The following is a 19754-nucleotide window of genomic DNA, read 5'->3' as shown; positions in this document are numbered from 1 at the left end:
TTTATACAACTAGAAAGAATAGAATGATAAACCCTATTTGTACCTATGATTTTAGTAATTATCAGCTTGTAGTCAGGCTTGTTTCATCTGTAAGCTCTCCCTCACCCCAAAAATAGACACACTGAACTATCAGGATGTCAATTCCAGATATCAAACCTTGTCCATAAATTTTACAGTTATCATTGTTTCATGATGCATTCTTTTTAGATTCAGAAAAAGCGAGGGGATCTTCGACTGATCGTGGCTTCAGCCACTCTGGATGCAGAGGTGAGAACGTTTTCCCCTCTTCCCTTGCCCCCCGTGAGCCCCGGAATCATTGGCTGTAGCTGTGGGAAGTTACTTCTAGCAGGAGCTCATCTGTGGCAGCTTGTCCCACCTTCCTTATGGGGCCATCTGATGACCTAGATTCTGTAGGATCGGAGGAGACTCCTTCTCAGCCTGGGGGCGGAATTTAACCTGTAATTAATTGAGTTCATAATACCTACTCATCTTGTTTCTCCACATACTGTGTTTCTCCTCTCACAGGCAGCTTCTTTTTTACTTTTTTTTTTCCTATGTGGCTATATATCTTGCATTTATTTATGACTATAGCATTTATATTTAGAATTTTTGTACAATTGAAGTTTTCCCTGTACATAGAGTAATTTCTCCATACTATAATTTTTATGGCTAAGTTTACATTATTCTCTGTTAACAACTGATATTTCAGTTCAAACAGCAGTTCAACTTCACAAGTAATTTTTGCCTCTTGCTATAAATGTGTGTGTGTGTATAAATAAATAGGTGTTTACCGTTTAGTACGTCCAAGATGTTGAGACAGCCAGGGTAGGAGTTCCTAACTCCAGCTGGCTCAAGGGTGTCCAGAAGCTTTCACGGAAGGGACGTCCCAGTTGGGCTTGAAAGGTGCACAGAAGTTTGTCAGGTGCGCAGGGGAGGGAAGGGCATCCTGAGCATGCGCAGAGCACAGGCGTGTGAGACCATGTGTGCACAGGGCTGGGAGTCGAGTGTAAGGGGGGCATCTTACCTGTAGGGCCCTGCGCGGGGTCATCTGCCCCTGACTTCCACTTTCACCAGTGTCCCTTACACTCCAGCCTCAGTGGCCCCCTTGCTGTTCCTCAGAAAAACCCACACATGCTTCTGCTCTGGGAGGGACCCTCTTTCTAGACCATTCTTCCCGTAGACGTTCTCAAGGCTCCACTCTCGCTTCATTCCAGTCTCGGTCAGACATTACTTTCTCAGAGGAGTCTTTCTCGACCTCTGTGTATAAAATAGTGCCTCTGTTGCTGTGTACCTTCTTACTCTGTTTATATTTTTCTGTTTAGCACTTACCACCACCTCATATCAGGCACACATACAAGTGTTTGTTTCTTATGTCTCTCATCACAAAAAGTGAGCGCCCCAAAGATTGAGACTTGGATGATCTACCTCATTATTTTATCCCTTTTACCTAACACAGTGTCTGGTGTAAAGGAGGCACTGTGGGTTGAATGGATTGTGATTGAAGAGGAAACCGTGGGAGATTAAAAAGGAAGGGTTGGTGGGAGTCAGATGATGGAAGGCCTCACGAGCCACCTGAAGGAGGTAGGGCACCATCCGGCACCTGGTCGGGACCCCTGGGAGGGCGTGAGGTGTGTGACGTGACCATATTTGGGTTCTAGGAAGATCACTTTGATGCTGTATGGAAGAGACGAGAGAGATGTGGACATGGCAGTCAGGAGGCCCGTTTTATAGTCCAGCTGAGACATGAGAAAGGACTGGTTCCTGGCTCCTGGCCTCCCTGTGGCTTCAGGTTCCAAACAACTTGGAGAGAGAAAACTGGGAATGGCCGAGAGAGGTGTCTGTGCATGTGCCCTGACTGCTTTCTCTGACCTTCTCACAGGCCGCAGGAGTCTGCTGGCTTAGGTCTGCCTGTGGTAACTTCTGGGTTCAAGCTCCTCGGTTGCCTTCCGTGATTAATTCTCATGCCCCTGACCCACGGTACCTGCTGGGAGGCTCTTTTGGGGACCATACCAGGTCTCTCCTCCTGCCACCTCCCTAGTGGCTAAGTTGCACAAAACATCTCTATTTTACGTCTTATCTTTGTTATTGACCCCATCTTTAAAAAATCATTCCCAACAATTTTTATTGTTTGAAAGCTATCAGGTCCAAGCCTTTTTTTAGAATGATGGTTAAGTAATATTTACTGTTCATAATTGCCTTTTATAGTCTTTTGGTGTGACATAGAGATTTTAAAAAATAGCGTCTTTCAGTTCTGTCTACAGTAGTTGATATAGACGGACTGTCTGGAAGTCATTTTTTTAAGTGGGAAAGTGGTGTGTAGGAAGTTGTCATGGCGTGGGAATGCTACGATGCAGGCGTGCCGGGCCTTGGCAGTGTTCTGCTGGCCCTTGGTGGGCGGGAGCCATTCACCCCTTCCTCCCTGCCCGGCCCAGTGTGGGGTGGGGGGCAGGCCTGTGCCCGTGTGAGGCATGAGTCAGTTCCGTGGGAGTGAGGGTGCGGGGTGGGCGAGTGTGGATGCACGTGGGGCGTGGTTTCCAAGTTCCCATGTGAGAGTAAGAGAGTGAAGAAGAGGATTGGAATGGGCTGAAGAGGGTGAGGGAGGAAGAGGAGGAGTGGGCGTGGGAGTGGGGAAGGGTGTGGCTTAGGTAGCAGTTGATGGAGAAGTCCGGGGTGTCAGAACCTACCCCTGGACCCTCAGCTGCTGAACCTGTGGGTGACAGACTAACTCCAAGCCCCGCTGCCTGGAGGCATAGATGGTGTCACCTGCTCTGGATGCTCAGTGACTGTGGCTGGGCGGCGAGGCAGGCAGTGTGCGGGGGCTGGTCACAGAGCTGCCTTCAGGGCGTAGCTGCTTTGTTAACGTAAGCCTAATTAAGCAAGCAATTACGGAAAACCTGACCAGGTATAATTGCGAAGTATTTACTGACCATTGTATCACATGCTATTGTCTTTTTGTTTTGTTTTGTTTATTTGCTTCTATCCACGTGGCAGAAAACAGGACTGCTGACAACTCCCAGTTTTTTGTCACAGATCCAGCTTCTTGGGAGGATACTAGTTTCTCTTTCCAGATTCCTAGGGGAGGAATTTGGGGTCAGCGGGAGGCAGGCACCCACTTGGGACCAATCTGCACAGGCCAAGGCCTGTCGGCCCGGGGCGGACGTGTTGTGTAGGCCTGGCTGCTGGAAGCCCACTCCTGTGTGTCAGGGAAGGAGGCTGTGGCAGGCTGGGCGGACAGCCCAGCACATGTCCACATCTTGCACGTTCCATGTCGTAGGCTGTCCTCTTCCTTTATGTCATTTTATGTTTCTTATGTGTCAGTATGACTCCACCTCTTTCAAATCTGACTCTCTAACTCTCTCTCCTTTTCCAGGAATGTTGAACCTGTTTCACTATTCCAGTTCCTTCATTCTGCCTCAAAATGGTTACACTGTTGACACTATGCTTATTTGCTTTCTAGCCTGTAATTTTATGTATTTTATATTTCTAAATAAAGAGAAATGACAAAGATCTAAAGGATTAAGATCTTATGCCTTCTCAGTTAATGCTGAATTTTTATTTCTTGAAAGAGTAACACTCCATCTTGACTCTTCAGCACACATATTCCTGAGCTGCTAAGGGGTAGCCGTGCATTCCAACAACACTGTTAAGGCATCAGCTCCCTCCCTGTTCTGCTTGGCTTTTTGTCCAAAAAGCCTCTCTGTCGAGCTTTCCTGAAAATCCTCCTCCTCCACCTGTGCTTCTGGAGCCCTCTGTCCCCTCTCTCTGGCCTCCCTGATGGCCCCCGCTTGGGCTGCTTTGCTGGCTGCCCTTCCTCCTTCAGGCTGCCCACCTCCTTTGTGCCTGAGGCTGTCCTGACTGGTGCGCCTGCGCTTCACCGGAGCCGCCAGCTGCTGGTTAGTCGTGGACCATTGAAACTCGGAGACCTGTGACTCCATACCAAACTGTGACTCTCAGCTTCTCTGTGGCAGTTCCTTTCTCAGTGTTACAGTCGTTTGGGCTCGGAACTTCCGTTGCTTGGGGTCCTGACTGAGTAAGAGTTAATTCCATCCTCCCTGCTAGCCGGGGCTGGCGCTGGCGTGTGCTCGCACTCCCTGCTTGCCAGGTCCCATCCGACCTGGCCTCTGGAATGCTTCGCTTTCACCTCGCCCCGCCTGAGTTCACACTTTCATTTTCTCTCCCCTGAGCTGTTACAACAGATTCCTTAATTAGTCTGCTGGCCTCCAATCTCTTATCCCAGCTGCCGTTCTCCAAAAGAGCCACCAGAGCCAGGCATCCAGGGCACAGGTCTGACAATGTGCCCACCCCCACTCTCCTTGTCTTGCCCCTCTAATAAAGTGCCCTGCAGCAGGACATTGGGGCCCCTTTAGAGTGATAACAGTCACTTACTGTGTACTCATCCTAGGTCATGCTTTGTTTGAACCACCTAACAGTCTTGCAGGGTTGAGAGCTGTTTGCATGTTTTGTAGACCAGGGGCCAACTCAGAATCCCGGCTGGTCTGCCCTGAACGCTGGACTCTGTCCTCTGTCAGGGGCCCCTTTACACCTTGGTCTGCGCTCTGCCGTCATCCTGGGGAGCGGTCCCTTTTCTTCTTCCCGGTCGTCCATCACGGCTTAGCCATGGGAGCCAGCCCCCTCCGTGGTGCCTTCCCTGGGAGCCAGCCGCTGACCTGTCATTGTCTTCAGTTGTAACTTGTAGCTCTTCCCTGGTCATCTAGTCATTCTGCCTTGGTTTATGTTATGACTGGTTCTTTGCACACCTGCCCCCCCTGGATTATTCGCTCTTTTGAGGCACTGGGGCGTGGCTCTTCCCACTGTTTGTGCGTCCCTGCTGGTGTGCCTGTGCTCTTTACATCACAGGACACAGGAAGGCTGCAGTCACTCAGAGGGAATTTTCCCCACAGGGAAGGAGGAATGGTACCATGTGGTTCTTCATAGCTCAGGGTAGTTCTTTGTTGGCATGAGGCACTTTTATGTCTGTGCTAACTCTTCTCAAACACAACTTTGAGGTTAACGTATAGTATCCCGGATTTTGTAGTTAAATCCAGCCGACTCTTAATGCTCCTTCAAGCCTATTCATTTTGTACTTGATGCCGTGTACCCCTGGGCACAAGATTCCAAGAGCAGGCATGCTCGTGCTTAGTAAAGATACCTGGGGGAGGTAAAGACAGGACTTGCGATCCCAGAGTTAGGCCCCCTGGGGGGACAAAAACTCGGGCCGAGCCTCAGGAGCACTGGCAGATAGCTGGGGGACAGGCGGGGCATGGAGAGTCAGATCCTGACACACTCCGCCTAATGTTGTCTGTGGCCCGTCGGCCACTGGCACAGCGGTTCCCCATCTCGCACCCACCCTCCAGCAAGGTTGGTCACTCAGCTCTTCTCAGGCTCCGCTGCTGTGTGTGTCTTGGGTCACATTCTGCGAGAGTGGATCTTTGTTAGTGTCTCCCTGCTCCCGTGTTGGCCTGAGCTCTCATTCCACGCCTCCCTATAAATTGCCAGTCTGGTAGTCAAGTGCCATTGAAGAGGATGTGGCCACCTATTTGGGAGGAACGGTCCAGAGCCACTTCTCTCAACAGGGTGCAGTGGGAGTGTCAGAGCAGTATAAATGCATGACCGACCCCGTGCAAAGTGCTGTGCTAACTCCTGTAGGGCATTGAAATGTGGGGAAGGCACTGTCCCTGCCGTAAAATAGCCAAAATCTGCTGGGAAGGGTATAGTAAATCTGTGTCTATAACTGGTACCAGGAACGTGCCTGCTGTTTATAGAGGTACACGTTTCCTTTATAGATTGATAACCTTGTGTGATCAGATCTTTGCTTCGCAGATTAGAACTACACATCAATCTGCTTTAGCCTCTGTTTAACTTGACTCACACCTTTTGATATAATTTTTGGTTAAATGAAATAGAGGGTAAATAGGATAAGATAAATAATACCATAGCTACATGTTAACTTAAGATGTATCAGTGAATACAGTGTTGAAATCTGATTTTTATTATTTTTATCAAACTTAGTAAAGAGTCTGTCATTGAAATATGATTCCTCAAAATTGCAATAATAAAAATGATTTTTAATAACTATTTTGCAACCTGCAGTCTTTATTATATGTATTCAATTCCTGCTACACCCTGTGCTCTGCCAGTTTTGTATTATGCTCTTTCTTTCCATGAGTTACTATGAACCATGTTTTTTGAGGAATAAAGAGTTGATTTTTTTCTTTCTTTTTTTTTTTTTTTTTAGAAATTTCGGGATTTCTTTAATCAAAATGAAACTGGTGACCCAACCAGGGATACATGTGTGATCCTTACAGTGGAAGGGCGAACATTCCCAGTGGATATCTTTTATCTACAAAGGTTTGAGATTCTACAAAGATTCTTACATTTTTAATGATGGTGGTTAGAAAGCTAGGCTTGTATTGTGGAATGAGAAGCAACTGAATGTTTTCCAAGGGCAGTATGCCAGGCTGGTGAGGAGAGGCGTAATATTCTGAGTCTCCTGTCATTATTTTGTGTCTTCTGTCATTGATAAGATGTTCTGGAACCTTGCTCAGTATCACAGCCAAAGTTAGTTTGAACTTTTGACACTGATGTGCAACTTTCTATGAATCTGTGGTTAGTAGCCCAGTAGGAAAGAGCAAAGTGGTAACAAGGTTGGGGACAGGACGTCTTGATGGTTTCCAGAACTTGGGTTTCTAAAACTGTCAGTGGAGGTGATTTTGGTGATTTGAATCCTTTGGATCTCTTTTTTGATTCTAGCTCTCTACGTCCTAACAAGAAGGCCTGGTTGACCGTTTTGGGAGGAGCCCTCTTGGACAGGAAGAGGGTCATCCTAATTCCTACACCGAGTCACTGGACACAGACAGGGGCTGATACATACAGAGAGCTGTAGGCTTGCCTTCTGAGTCGTTCTGGTTGGACGGCACCCTGTCAGCTCCATCTGCCCCTGACGTGCCACCAGTAGACGGGAGGGAAAGTGGAAAGACTGTGGGGTTCAGGCCTGGGAACAGCCCCGTTTGCGTTGGCCAGACCTATCTGCTGGCTGAATATAGCACATCGATGTCCATGGCCTATCATTTTTATTCCTTTCCAAATAAAGCCAAGCCAAAAAAAAAAAAAAAAAAAAATGACAGTTGAAATGTAATTTTGAATTATTTTTAAATGCTGCATTTAAAACAAAAGAAAAAAGTGGATACTTATTTTAGTTATTCATGTACTGATTACTGCTGGGCAGGCCCATACTAACTTTCATGAGATTCTGTTGCCAGGTGGTTGAGCGATATAGCTAGCGTGTGTATTCTGGTGATGACTTTATCCCATATATCTTTCAGTCCTGTTCCAGATTACATCAAATCAGCTGTAGAAACCGTGATGAAAATTCACCAGACAGAGGGAGATGGAGACATACTAGCATTTCTTACTGGCCAGGTGATTCCATCGGACCTGTATTCTGCAGTGAACAGACATGTTAAGGCAGCGTCAAAATTAATACAGAGGCCTGTTATTTTGCTTAGCCATTTATTTCATGTTTTATTGTATTTTGTGGTTACTTTATTGCAAAAAGAGAAGTTGTTTGGTTTGACATCACTCATCTACTGACTACATAGTTAGAGAGTTATTCATTGACTCCCGCTTGTTCTGTCTCCAGAGGATCAAATAAATGTATTTTTAATTTATTAGCTGATTCCAAAGTATATTACATAGTTCATTCCATAAGTTGTTTTGCTTACTGAAAATGAACATTGTTATCAGGCACGTTTCGTGTGTGCTTGTTGTTGCTGCACGCATCTTTCCCAGTGACACCTTTACAGCTTACCCTGAGGGTGCCACGTGGCCACATCACTGGAAAGACAACAGAACAAACCCAACTGCTCACTCCAGGTTGTAACACTGTTCAGAACTGCCCTCTAGTTACAGTCCTTTCCACTGTGGAACATTTTCCACGGTTCAGTATATGCCACAGCATGTTCATATGTATGCAGCGTTTTGTCACAGCACCTGAAAGTAGAGTTAAATAGTCATTGTTGTTGTTTATTAGGAGCTCTTCTAGTTACTGCAGATAGTATAGATTTCTCTAATTAACCTGATCATTGCAAATTTTCACCCCATAGGCACCATTGTTCAGTAGCAGTTGATTAAATACCACCCCAGAGTGAAATGAGACTGCACTGAAAGTCATGAATCTGACCACAGTTAAAATCCTGACCCAAACTTTCATTTCTTTCACTTGGAAAAGTGACGGGCCTCATATTGACTGTGGCTTCTTTGTCCTGATGTTTTTCAGGAAGAGGTGGAAACTGCCGTGTCTATGCTGATCGAGCAGGCTCGGGCCCTCGGTCGGACTGGGATGAAGAGGCACCTGAGGGTTCTCCCCATGTACGCAGGACTGCCTGCCTTTGAGCAAATGAAGGTGTTTGAAAGGGTGTCACACAGTGTCCGGAAGGTGAGACTAACCCAATGACCAAGGGTGGCGCAGGCATCTAAAGGCATTTTGGTGTCCCTTTGCTGTGCACTGGAAAGATTTTTTGTTTTTTGTTTTTTTTTAGATTGAAATGAAACTTGGTATACAGGCAAGCCTCTTTAAGAGTTTTAGGTCCATGTTTCTCTGCACTAGATCTAAAAGTGCGCGGTAAATAATGTGTTGCAGAGTTCTGAACCCTCAGAAGTGTCACTCTGACAGGAGTTATCAGAGCAGGTGACTTCTCTGGCCTCTTTCCTGCTTGCCTAGTATTTTCCCATTAACACATTACTACCTTTGCTTGAAGGACCATGGTGGTGGATTGTGATTAGTTGCGAACAATAAATCTGTTATCATAAGTGTTTCCTAAACCATTTGTTTGAAGCATCATTTTGCCTGAAGAGCCAAGTTTAAGTCAATTAATTCAAGGCGTGGCTTAAAAATATGTAGCATTGAAATTGGGGTGTGGAAGGGTGTGGTGGGAAGCACTGGTTTGAAGGAGCCAGCAGGCAGCCGGTCTGCTTCCTGCCGCCTTCCCTGGGCCTTACTCGCCTTTCTCTTCCACTGGATGAGGAAGGCCCAGAACTGGCCTGAGGTTGGCTTAGAGTAGCTATTTATCAACAAGTGGCAGAAAAGACAGTAGCTGAGGGATGGTCAGATGATACACTCTCAGTTCGGACCACTTGGAAGAGGGTGCTCAGCCTCCTGGCCACGGGGCTGGAGCAATGTGAGTCTGCCCCATGAAATATGAACCACAGCCAGCCAGCCAGGAGGCCCTAGTGCTGTGCTGAGTTACTCAGACTCAAGGCCAGGTGTTCTCAGCCGTAAGACATGACTAACAATGACTTTTAGATAGGTGATTTTCTAGCATAAAATCTTACATGTCTACACATAAAAATGGTAGGAAGATTTCTATGGAATGATCAATGAAAAAGGGCCTTTAAAAAGTTCTAAGTGCTATCTACGCATGTCCCCCACTGCTACAAATCCTCCAAGGGCAGCTCCAGTGCACTGGGAATAAAATGCAGACACCTCGCGGTGGCCCGGAGACTGTGCGTGGCCTTTCTCTGCCTGCCTCCAACCTCATCTTGTTCTTACTCTGGATTCTGGCTGTTCTGGCTTTTCTCCCTTCTATCAGCTGTTAGTTTTGCCTGAGTCTCTATAGTATTGGCTGCTTCTTGTTATTCGGGTCTCAGTTCAAAAGCATCTTTTAGACTGCTTTCCCTGGCCATCCAGTCTAAAATAGCATGCCCCAGTATTATCATGGATAACAAACACTTTAAATACTATGTAATATTATATCCTTACTCTGTTGTATTTTCTTCATAGTATTTGTCATTCTCTGAAATTGTCTACCTGTTTATGTTCATTACTTACTCATGTAAACACTCACACTGGACTCTGGGAGAGCAGAGGTCTCCTCATTCTTGTTTGTTGTGCATCCCCAGCACTGTGAATAGTGCCTGGCAAAGCACAGACCCTCAGAAATAGCTGGGATGTGAGCAAATAAATGAATATATGTGCACTGGTGACTGACTTCGGTTGTGCAAAAGGCAAAAACTAACATTGTCACATATTTACTACAGGCCAAGTACCAGGCCCTAATCACTTTATGTAATTTCCTATATAATCCCTCTGAAACCCTGTGAGGGGGGCAGATACTATGCTGACGGGGAACCATGCTCAGCAGGTCAGTTAGCTTGTCCGAAGTCACATGCTCTGGGAGAATTCAAACCCAGGGCGCCCTGACCCTGCAACTCCCGTTCTTTCCAGTCTGCCGAACTGCCTCTTAAAGGTTCTGGGTTGTCAGAAATTATCTTTTCATCTTTTAGGATTTTGAGTAGTTTACTAAAAGTGAAAAAAACCAAGTATCTTTTATTTCTACTCTCCTTTCTGTGGGGAGCCTAGGTGATAGTGGCCACCAACGTGGCGGAAACCTCTATCACAATCAGCGGGATCGTGTACGTGATCGACTGTGGCTTCGTGAAGCTCCGGGCCTACAATCCCAGGACAGCAATTGAGTGCTTGGTGGTGGTCCCGGTGTCCCAGGCATCCGCCAACCAGCGAGCGGGACGGGCTGGCCGCAACCGCTCGGGAAAGTGTTACCGCCTTTATACAGGTTAGTGGGGCTCTCTGGATGCGTTTTTGGTTTTCTCAGCCTGCCTGAGCACTGGAGACTACTGTATTCACCCTCAGTGGGCAGGGCTTCACTTAAAATCCACACCTCCCTCATGTGTCCCTCTGGAGCCTGGTCCCCGCCCCCCCCGCCTACCGTCCTCTCTCTAAATGTAACACTTCTTTGCTCCCTATTGGCCAAAGCTGGCCCATGGGTCACCAATTATTTGCCATCCCTGTTCGGACCTAGTGTTTGGGCTTAGGCCTGCCTTAAGCCATGCGCCCCCGTAACTTAGGCCATGTGTCTCAGATCCTGTCTCCTCCACCTTCCCCTTCACTTAGTGTGCTGTTTTCTTGTTCTGGGGCCCCTGAATCCAACGGGGCCCCACATTGGGTTCCATCTTTACCTCCGGTCAGAGCGTCTCTGCTGGGCTAAAATGGCAAGATCTGCCCTGTGAGTCGCTGATAGAAAGCAGAGAGGTGGTCACTCCTGCTCTGTGCTTGCACCATGCTAGGTTCTGAGGGAGCACGGTGAATACCGCCAAGACTGTTCCGGCCCGGAAGGAGCCTTCTCGCCAGCTCGAACAGAGCTTTCCCACAGTGCTGTCCCAGAGCTGCTCTTTCTCTGTACTTCTCGTGTGAGGGATGGTCTAAGGCTTCTCTCAGTTGTCCAGACTTCATTTTCATGTCATTTTAAATTCCCTCCTCTGTCCAATATCCATGAATAGTACTTACCAGATCAGGGGTTTTATTGTTTATCTCCTTCCTTTCTGGTTACCATTGCCCTTGTTCAGTCCTTGACATCTTTCTTTCTTTTGGCGAATGTTTACAGAGCACCTGCTGTATGCGTGGTGCGGTGCCAGAGTTTGGAGCTCTGGGGCTAGGCGAGACGTGGTGTTTGGCACAAACATTGACATATTGTGGTGTGGTGGGGTTGCCATAAAGGAATGAGCCTTGGGAGCAGGCTAACTCCCTAGTTATCCTGTAGTGGAGGGCTTCGCAGTCAAGTATTTGGGCCTGATGTTATTGGCAGCCTAGCAGTTATCCAGGTGAAGGGATGGCCGTGGAGGTTAGATCTCAACACACCAGACAGAGGGGGTGGAATGCACAAGTGCGTGGTGGGGTAGGGGGAAAAGGGGGTAAGGAGGATTCATGGGAGGGAGGGGAAGGCGGAACCTGAGGCCAGCGATGTAAGGGCCTTCCACCACTGAGGCGCTAACAAGGAATGATGAGAGTAGAAAGAGGAGAGCCAAGGGAGTAAAAAGGCATCCTGAAATGCAAGGGAAGAGAAAGTTTCTATCTACTTAAAAAACATTTAGTGGAGGTGGGGTTGGGTAGGCCCATTGACAGTAAGGGGTGCATCAGATCCAGCCTCTAGGCTTTCTTGGCTAACCTGTTCCCGGGTGAACTTTCAGAGAGTGCAGGCTGAGCAAGGTGTTACCTGCTCTGAAACCCTTAGGAGGTTCTCAGAACCTTCTATGACTTTTTCTCAGCTTATCTTCTCCTGCTATCCACCTACTCCTCCCCTGTGCTGTGACGCAGCTGAACCACACTCTTCCCGGACCTACCATCTGTTTTCCCACACCCAGCCCTCATGCTTTTGATGCCTTTCCTTGAACTGTGTCCTCTACCCAACATGTTCTGCTTATCATTCAAATCCTCTCTCAAATGGCACCTCCCAAGTTAAGCAACTGCAGGTGTCTTCTTCCAATGGCTAGGCTTCTTCCCTCCCGAAGAGTCCCTTTTCCCATGGGTGAACCACGCATTGGGGCCTGGTCTCAGGGTCACTGTTTCTGGTCTTGTCCTAGACCTCTTCATATCACTGAAGCTTTGCACAGCCATTGGCTTGTGGCGCCTACAGCTCATGGCCCAGTGCTTCACACACTCAAGTCCTCAGTGGAGTTTAGCTGAGTGTCATTGAGCTCTTAGGAAGCACTTAGTTCCTGTGAGTGCCTTCTCAGTGAGGTTGTCCTCTTACCTGATAGCTTTATTTCTCCCTTGGTTAGCACTGTACTTGGAAGATGTGGTTATCTTACCAAAAAACTACTCTCCAGATACTCCTGAAATGCAAAGGCAGTATCCCATTTAAACTTCCTGCTGTCGGCTGTTACCCAGAATCTTCCAGTTAGACCCATGCATTTGGCAATTTGTATCCATCGCTCCACAGAATATTGGTTGTCTGTTTTCTCAGAGAAGACCTTTCTGAAGTTCATCAGTGGTAGTGCTGTTTGGTTTGCTTTTTCTCTAGTTAACTGAAGCGTAATGATCTAAATGGAAGGAGGGCCGGCCACCCTTGGGTGAAGGCGGGTGTGCACAGTTAAGTGTTGACTTATGTGGGAGGATTTTGTGGGTGAAGAATTCTCTACATAATCCATAAGCTTTCTGAATACATACAAAATAGATTTAATCTCTTTCTCCTTTTTTCTCACCCTTTTTGCCTAGCTTTTATAAGAAGGTCCCCCAAAGTCTCCCTTCCTCCCCATTCTCCTGCCCCTCACAATCTCGGCGCGTCTGTGCCTTGTCCTTTTTCCTGTGAGGCGTCACCATTTGTTCCTGACGGTGTGCGTGTACACATTCATGAGTCTAATTGGGACAGCCGTTCGGTTCTGAGTGTGGCATGTGTGCTTGGCTCATTGATTTTAAAAGTTAGATTTGGACAGTTTTTGCTCTTCATAAGACTTGGTCATTTGTTATATCCTGGTTACTGTTTCAGTAATTTATTTTCAAGTTGTTCTTTGCTTATATTTACTGTTCCTGCCTTTTTTACTTACTTCACCCCCAGCAGAGGTGATGGTAACTGGGCACCAATAGCGATTCAGCAAATTCTTGTAGCTCTGATTTATAATGTTGCTGACAAAAAACACATTTTTAAAAAGCATCCTAAAATAAAGGACAAACTTTCATGAAGATATATTGTTTATAAAGATATAAATTGCTAAAGTATTTTTTAAGTAAAAAGGTATTCCTTAAACATGAAATAACCATACCTTATTACCATATGCATCTGATCCTGGAATCCTAGAGCCCCTTGCTAGAGAAGGACGAGCGTCCTTTAGTCATAATGATTGCATTTGATTGTGACATTTGATCCCAAACTGTTCTCATTTCCTATCCTCAGAGGAAGCCTTTGACAAGCTGCCTCAGTCCACCGTTCCTGAGATGCAGCGGAGCAACTTGGCGCCTGTCATCCTACAGCTGAAGGCACTGGGAATTGACAACGTCCTCAGGTTCCACTTCATGTCGGTAAGTCCCACCTTCTGTCCAAGGCCGTAGGGAGGCTGGTGTGCTTGCAGGGGAATGTCAGGACATTGTTAGAGAGGATGCTACCTTTCTTTTTCTTTTTCTTTTTCCCACTTAGCTCCTATGTTGTGTGCCAACTTTGCACCAGGCGCTGTGCAGGGTATAGGGGAATACAGCCAGATGAGGCAGACACAATTCCTGTTCTTGCCTGCTGGGGAAGAGAGACAAGTAATGGGTAACTACAGCGCGTGTGCCCAGGGCTGGGAGAGACAAAGGCAGGGCCCCCAACCCCGTTAGTTACGCCAGAGGTGAGACATGAAGCTCATGTGGGACTTCACCAGGCCAGGACAGGGGAGGAGAGGTCCAGGACAGTGAGCACGTTTGCTGGCCTGCATGAGAGAATATCACAGTGCGGGGAGCCAAGAGGGAGAGCTGCAGGGAAGGCTCTTGTGGCTGATTACACTTCTGCTTACTTCCTGAGGCAGGCTCCCAGGCGTGCAGTTGCTGGGTCAGAGGGCCACAGCCGCTTTGTAGGTCCTTGACACGTGGCCACATTGCTGCACAGGCATAAGCTCCAGCAGCGCACGCATGCCCTCCTCCTTGTGCCCCTATCACGCCATATTATTTTTCTTTTAGAATTTTGCTCATTTGATTGATGGTGGGGAGGGGAGAAAGGAAGGTTGGAAAAATACCATCTGTACCTTATTATTTTGATTTCTCATAAGATGGTTTTTTTAAAAAGTTTATTGTCCACTTTATATTTTTGCATCGTTAAGCCATTTGTCTGTTAGAATTAGCGTTTATTAGTGACTTTCAAGAGTCCTTTAACTATAAAAGACAGTCTTTGTCTACAGTATTTCTTGCAAATAGTTTTTCTGGTTATTTGTATTTTATGATTTTAAAATTTATTATTTTTTTAATGTGTGGACATTCTAAACATTTCCACAGTAAAGTTTTTCTGTCTTTGCCTCTATGGCTTCTTATTCCTGTGCTTATGAAACACTTCCTTATATCTAGGTCAGTTAGTTAATAAATATTCACTCATTCTTTCTTCTTGAATTTTTATGATTTGAAGACTTGCATTTTAACTCTTCGTTCTGTCCCAGCCATATTGGTAAGTGGTGTGGCAAGTCTAGAGTCTTGGATAATAAAGTCCCTAATGTCACATATGTCATAATAAACTAGGCAAATGAAGGAATAGAAAAATAGCAAAGAAAATAACTGTGGATTTATTGTAAGTATGGAGAAAATATATCCTTCAGTAAGGGTGGAGAAAATAGACCTTTATTGGTGTATAAGACAAGAAATTATAAAGAAAAAAGGAACAGTAAATGCAGATTAAAAGCTTATGAAAAAAACACCACATCTGGGTGGGGGGTTTAAGGGACAACATAATGGTGACAATGACGGATCAACATCTCAATAACTGAAGAGTTTTCAAACATCAATTAGAATAAATCTAGTAATCACTCAAGATAAAGCCAAAGCAAAGGAAGTGTCAGAACATAGGCATCTTTTCTAGAAGAGAGAGAAATGCAAACTGGAATAGCTGTAAAGTGCCACTTTAATTAAATCAGCAAACACAGAGGGAAGCAGGGAAGGGCAGAGCTGACCAGCTTGGGAAGGCGGCTCCATGCTCTGTTGGGGTCCTCAAGGAGGCCTTCCTGGTGCCATTTGATGAGCTATAGGGATGCCTGGTGTTTCTCAGGGAAATTTCTCCTGAAAAGGTAATTCAAATGAAGATGAAAAAATTGTTCATGTGGTAATGTTTATAGCATCACTTTGTATTAGATTAAAAAATACAGAGAATAGAAACCATAAACATTGGACAACTGAAATGTGAGGAGAATACATACAAATTTATCTTCATATAGTTCCTTCTGGTTATTTTCCCTTGAAATGATGTTTTTCACAATTGAAATCACAGGGTACATGTAATTTAGTATATTTTGCAGTGCTAATTACAATAGCAAAGAGCTGAAAATGATTCATTTGCCCAGTAGTAAGAAGATTGCTTATTTTATAGAGAATGTGTGACCTTGTTGGAATGTTAAGCCACTGTCCCAAGCAATCACTGAAGTTTCTATGGGTACAAGACACAATGAAAACAGAAAACCATAGAGTGAGAAAAATGAGCTACAATTCTGCGTACCCACTCCTTTCAACTGTGTTCAACAGTGGTTGTATATGATCCCAAACAGATGAGGCCATAAAGATGTGTGTTTAGGTGAAAATACCACGGCTAAGATTTGTGGGGACAGGGGAGAGGTTTTGTTTTGTTGATTGATGATAAATTCAAAGAGCAGACTTAATAGGGGACTTGGTCATCGACTGGAAATAGGGCCAAAGGTTGAAAGGAGTCACAGAAGACCTTGTTAGTTTTGTCTGTAAGTATTCAAAACCTAGTTCAGTGCTTTGCTGTTCCTGTTATCATATCTCATGTGAGCTCAGGGTAAAAGATCCATCCCCAGAGGGATTAAGCTCCTCCATTTAGGGGCTTTGTATTTCGCCTCATTGTAAAGTCGGACGTCAGAGGCACTGAGGAAGGGCTAGTGAATCCATGATTTGGTCAGCCATGATTCGTTGAATACCCTCTGCGTAGTGAATTAGGTCTCGTGTGTGTGTGCGGTCATCACAACTATTAAAAGTACAACTTTGTTCCTTGGCTGTCAGTGGGTGGGGTAGAGTGAAAAAAATGAGACCTGAGTTCAGTTTCTGGCTTTGCCACCAGCCACTTACCTGACTGTATTCATACGTCTTTTAGTTATTGTTACTCACTGTCTTCATCTCTAAAACTGGACTAGAACAGTGTGACACTTGAAATATGTTTATTTTGTGAATGCATTTAGAAAAGAAAAGTACTATCATTTTATTATGTGGCTTATAAACAAAATTTAGCAGAAAGTAGTAATGGTGTTTGGCAGTTAGTTGGTACTCAGTAGAGATTTGCAAAAGGAAAGAAGGAGGTAAGGATCTATAGAATCAGACTGAAGGTCACAGTATCAGCTTTGCTTGACCTCGGATTACCTAGCATTCTCTGTTATTTTCAGGAGCTCAAATTCACCTGTACGTCAGTTACCCCTTCATAGGCAAAGCTTGGAGCAGGACTCTGGCTGACGCCAAGATCCATCACCAGCCAGTGTTGCGGTATCGTGGGGCTTCCAGTGTAGAAGGTTCAGACCATGCAGTTAAAATTAGAACTGTCTGATGAGAGTTAAGGAGAAGCAAGGATGTCGTTGAAGGTAGTCCACTTCCGATGGAGGGAAGCATGAGGAAGGGCTTCTGAGGGAAGTGTTCAGTCAAGCTGAGTTTAAAGACCAAGCAGTACTAAGGATGCTGAGAAAGAGAGAAAGGACATTTCAAGCGGCGCCAGCATCAGGAACAGGAGCATGGAGGTTGGGAAGTATGGGGCACGTGGAGGGGAGAATGGATTTAAGCAGGAAATAGTCACATTTTTATCTGTCACTGGAAGAAATTAATTTAGGAGGATTTTTATATTTTCCAGCCGCCTCCAGCACAGTCGATGGTTCAAGCGTTGGAGTTACTCTATGCCCTGGGAGGTATGCCTTTCTCTTCTTATGTGCTCTCTGATCTGTTTACCAATATGTAATATCAGTTAGGTTGTATTTGCGTTGGGGCTTTTAGTATCCTCAGGAATGGAATTGGTTCTCCCCAATAATAGTACATGAAGTCTACTCAGGACCATGCGTTCATAAAGCATGTCTGCACATCAAAAGCTGTCAGTAACCATCCCCAGAGCCGCCCTTCTAAAGACATCCAGGAGGCTCCCTACTAGCATTTCAGATGTTACCTCTCCAGACCTTTTTCTCTGTCCCTCCACCCCATCCTGAAATTGGTGGCTTGGTGTTCTCTAGCTCCCCTTCATTTCATTCCTGGAGTTCCTGTGGAGAACTGGGTACAATACCAATCTGTGGCATTGTTCGGGCAAGGAAACATCCTGTTACAGAGGAATCTGTATTCTCTTGTTATTTGAAAATGTAATTGTTTCTCTTAAGATAGAGAAAATTGTTGTCTAAATTCACCCCCTCAAGAAGTATGTATTTTTTTTTTTTTGTGAATATGGCCCTAAGTGAATACAGTATTCATTTTGGTATTGTTTTATTGGAGGTTTTGTCCTTTGAGGTTCTTCTTTTAACATATTTATTGAGGTGTAACTCATCCATTTAAAATGTGTGATTCAGTGGTGTTGAGTGTATTCACAGAGTTGTGCAACCATCAGCACAGGTTTTGAATATTTAGAACACTTTTGTCCCCCCAGAAGGAAACCTGTGCCCACCAGCACCCCGTCCTCAATCCCTCTGCCCTCCTCCTGGCCTACCGATCTGTCCATCCTGGGCAGTTCGTACTAATGGAGTCATCTAATACGGGCTCTTTGCGATTCGCTTCTTCCATTCAGCATGATGTTTTAGGGTTCATCCATGTTGTACCACGTTAATACTTCATTTCTTTTTATTGCTGGGTAAATAATTTATTGTATGGGTATACCATATGTTATTATGATCCATTTACCAGTTGACAGGCATCTGGGTTGGTGTCCTCATTTTTGGCTGATATACATGGTGCTGCTGTAAACATCCATGTGCGGGTCTTTGGTGGGCATTCCCACCGGCACTGTATGGGTGTTTCCAGTTTTTCCACATAATAACAAGGTGCTGATACTTGTTATTGTCTGTCCTTTGTAGGATAACCATCCTAGTGGATATGAAGCAGTAGACATTCTTTGGAGAAATGTCTATTTAAATCTTTTGCCCATTTTTAATTTGGAGGTTTTGTCCTTTCATTATTGAGTTGGACACGTTTGTGTGTGTGTATATTGTGTGTACACGTTTCTCCTCAGGTCTGTGATTTGTAAATATTTCCCCCATTCTGTGGGTTGGCTTTTCACTTTTTTGATGGTATCATCTGCAGTACAAAAGTAAGTTTTAAGTAGTTCACCTTATCTGTTTTTTTCTTTTGTCACTTGTGGTGTCATAGCTAAGAAACCATAGCCTAACCCACAGGCAAGAGGATTCTTTCCAACATTTTCTTTGAAGAGTTTCTATAGTTTTGGCTCTTACATTTAGTAGGTTTAAGATCAGTTTTGAGTTAATTGTTTTGTATGGGGTGAGGTAGGAGTCCATCCTCATGCAAGGAATAGCCAGGTACTGATTTCAAAGGCCTTCAGGCGGGTCTGCATCAAGTCCGCCCACAGTGGGAGCGGGAATGGGTGTCCGCCTCCGGCTCTCATGATGTAACGGGAACTCGAAAGCAAGGCTTCCTGGGATAACCTGTAACGAGGGCGGGAGAATGTTGCCTGCATAGAGGTTTTTCATTTGGACTGATTTTCCTTCAGTCAGAATGGCATGTAAAATATTTTCTATTTTTTCACTGCCCTAAATTAGCTGGAAAACATAGAGGGGAACACCCAACTTAATTTAGTTTCAAGCTGAATTATTACCTTTAAAGAGATGGTTATATGGGAAGAGAAGAGAAACAACCTTTTTTGTCTTCCTCTGAGCTCTGAAGCAGTTGTTTCAATGCCTCTTCTTGGGAATAGTCTAAACAATAGTAAAACAATAGTCTGCATCATGGGATTCAGTTTCTAGGCAGTGGCCAGTGGTAAAGAGGCAAGGAGGGACTTGGGGAATGGAAGGAGTCCCCCTGGGTCAGTAACCTGCCCAGGAGGCAGTTGGGTAAACAGCTCTGGTGTTGGCACCAAAGAGAGACCTGGGCAGGTGTGTAGATTCATAGTCACAGCCTTGTCATTGCTCACATAGTAAGAGAAGAACAGAGGGCATGGGATGCGATCTTGGGACACCTACCACAGGGTGTGGAAGATCCAGAGGTGTCAGAGAAGGAGCAGCAGGAGACATGGCAGAGAAGCAGGAGAGGGGGTCCTGAGAAGAGTGTTTCCGAGGAGCTGTGGTCTACAGAGGCAAAGTCTGCTGCA

At 45.5% G+C, this 19754-nt stretch overlaps 1 protein-coding gene across 1 annotated transcript in view; it reads left to right on the top strand.

Annotated features, from left to right (window-relative positions):
* DHX35 (DEAH-box helicase 35) overlaps positions 1–19754 on the top strand; it is a 60106-nt gene that overhangs the window by 21736 nt on the left and 18616 nt on the right. Inside the window, exons 8-14 of the mRNA XM_054573755.1 lie at positions 208–267; positions 6236–6348; positions 7323–7419; positions 8276–8434; positions 10358–10568; positions 13683–13807; positions 17310–17364. Of these exons, the coding sequence (XP_054429730.1) occupies positions 208–267; positions 6236–6348; positions 7323–7419; positions 8276–8434; positions 10358–10568; positions 13683–13807; positions 17310–17364 (820 nt within the window). The remainder of the gene's footprint in view (positions 1–207; positions 268–6235; positions 6349–7322; positions 7420–8275; positions 8435–10357; positions 10569–13682; positions 13808–17309; positions 17365–19754) is intronic.

This window comes from Pteronotus mesoamericanus, unplaced genomic scaffold, assembly GCF_021234165.1.
Source record: "Pteronotus mesoamericanus isolate MK-2021 breed Mesoamerican mustached bat unplaced genomic scaffold, CSHL_Meso_final contig_25, whole genome shotgun sequence".
Classification (NCBI taxonomy): domain Eukaryota; kingdom Metazoa; phylum Chordata; class Mammalia; order Chiroptera; family Mormoopidae; genus Pteronotus; species Pteronotus mesoamericanus.
This window is presented reverse-complemented; position numbering and strand designations above follow the sequence as displayed.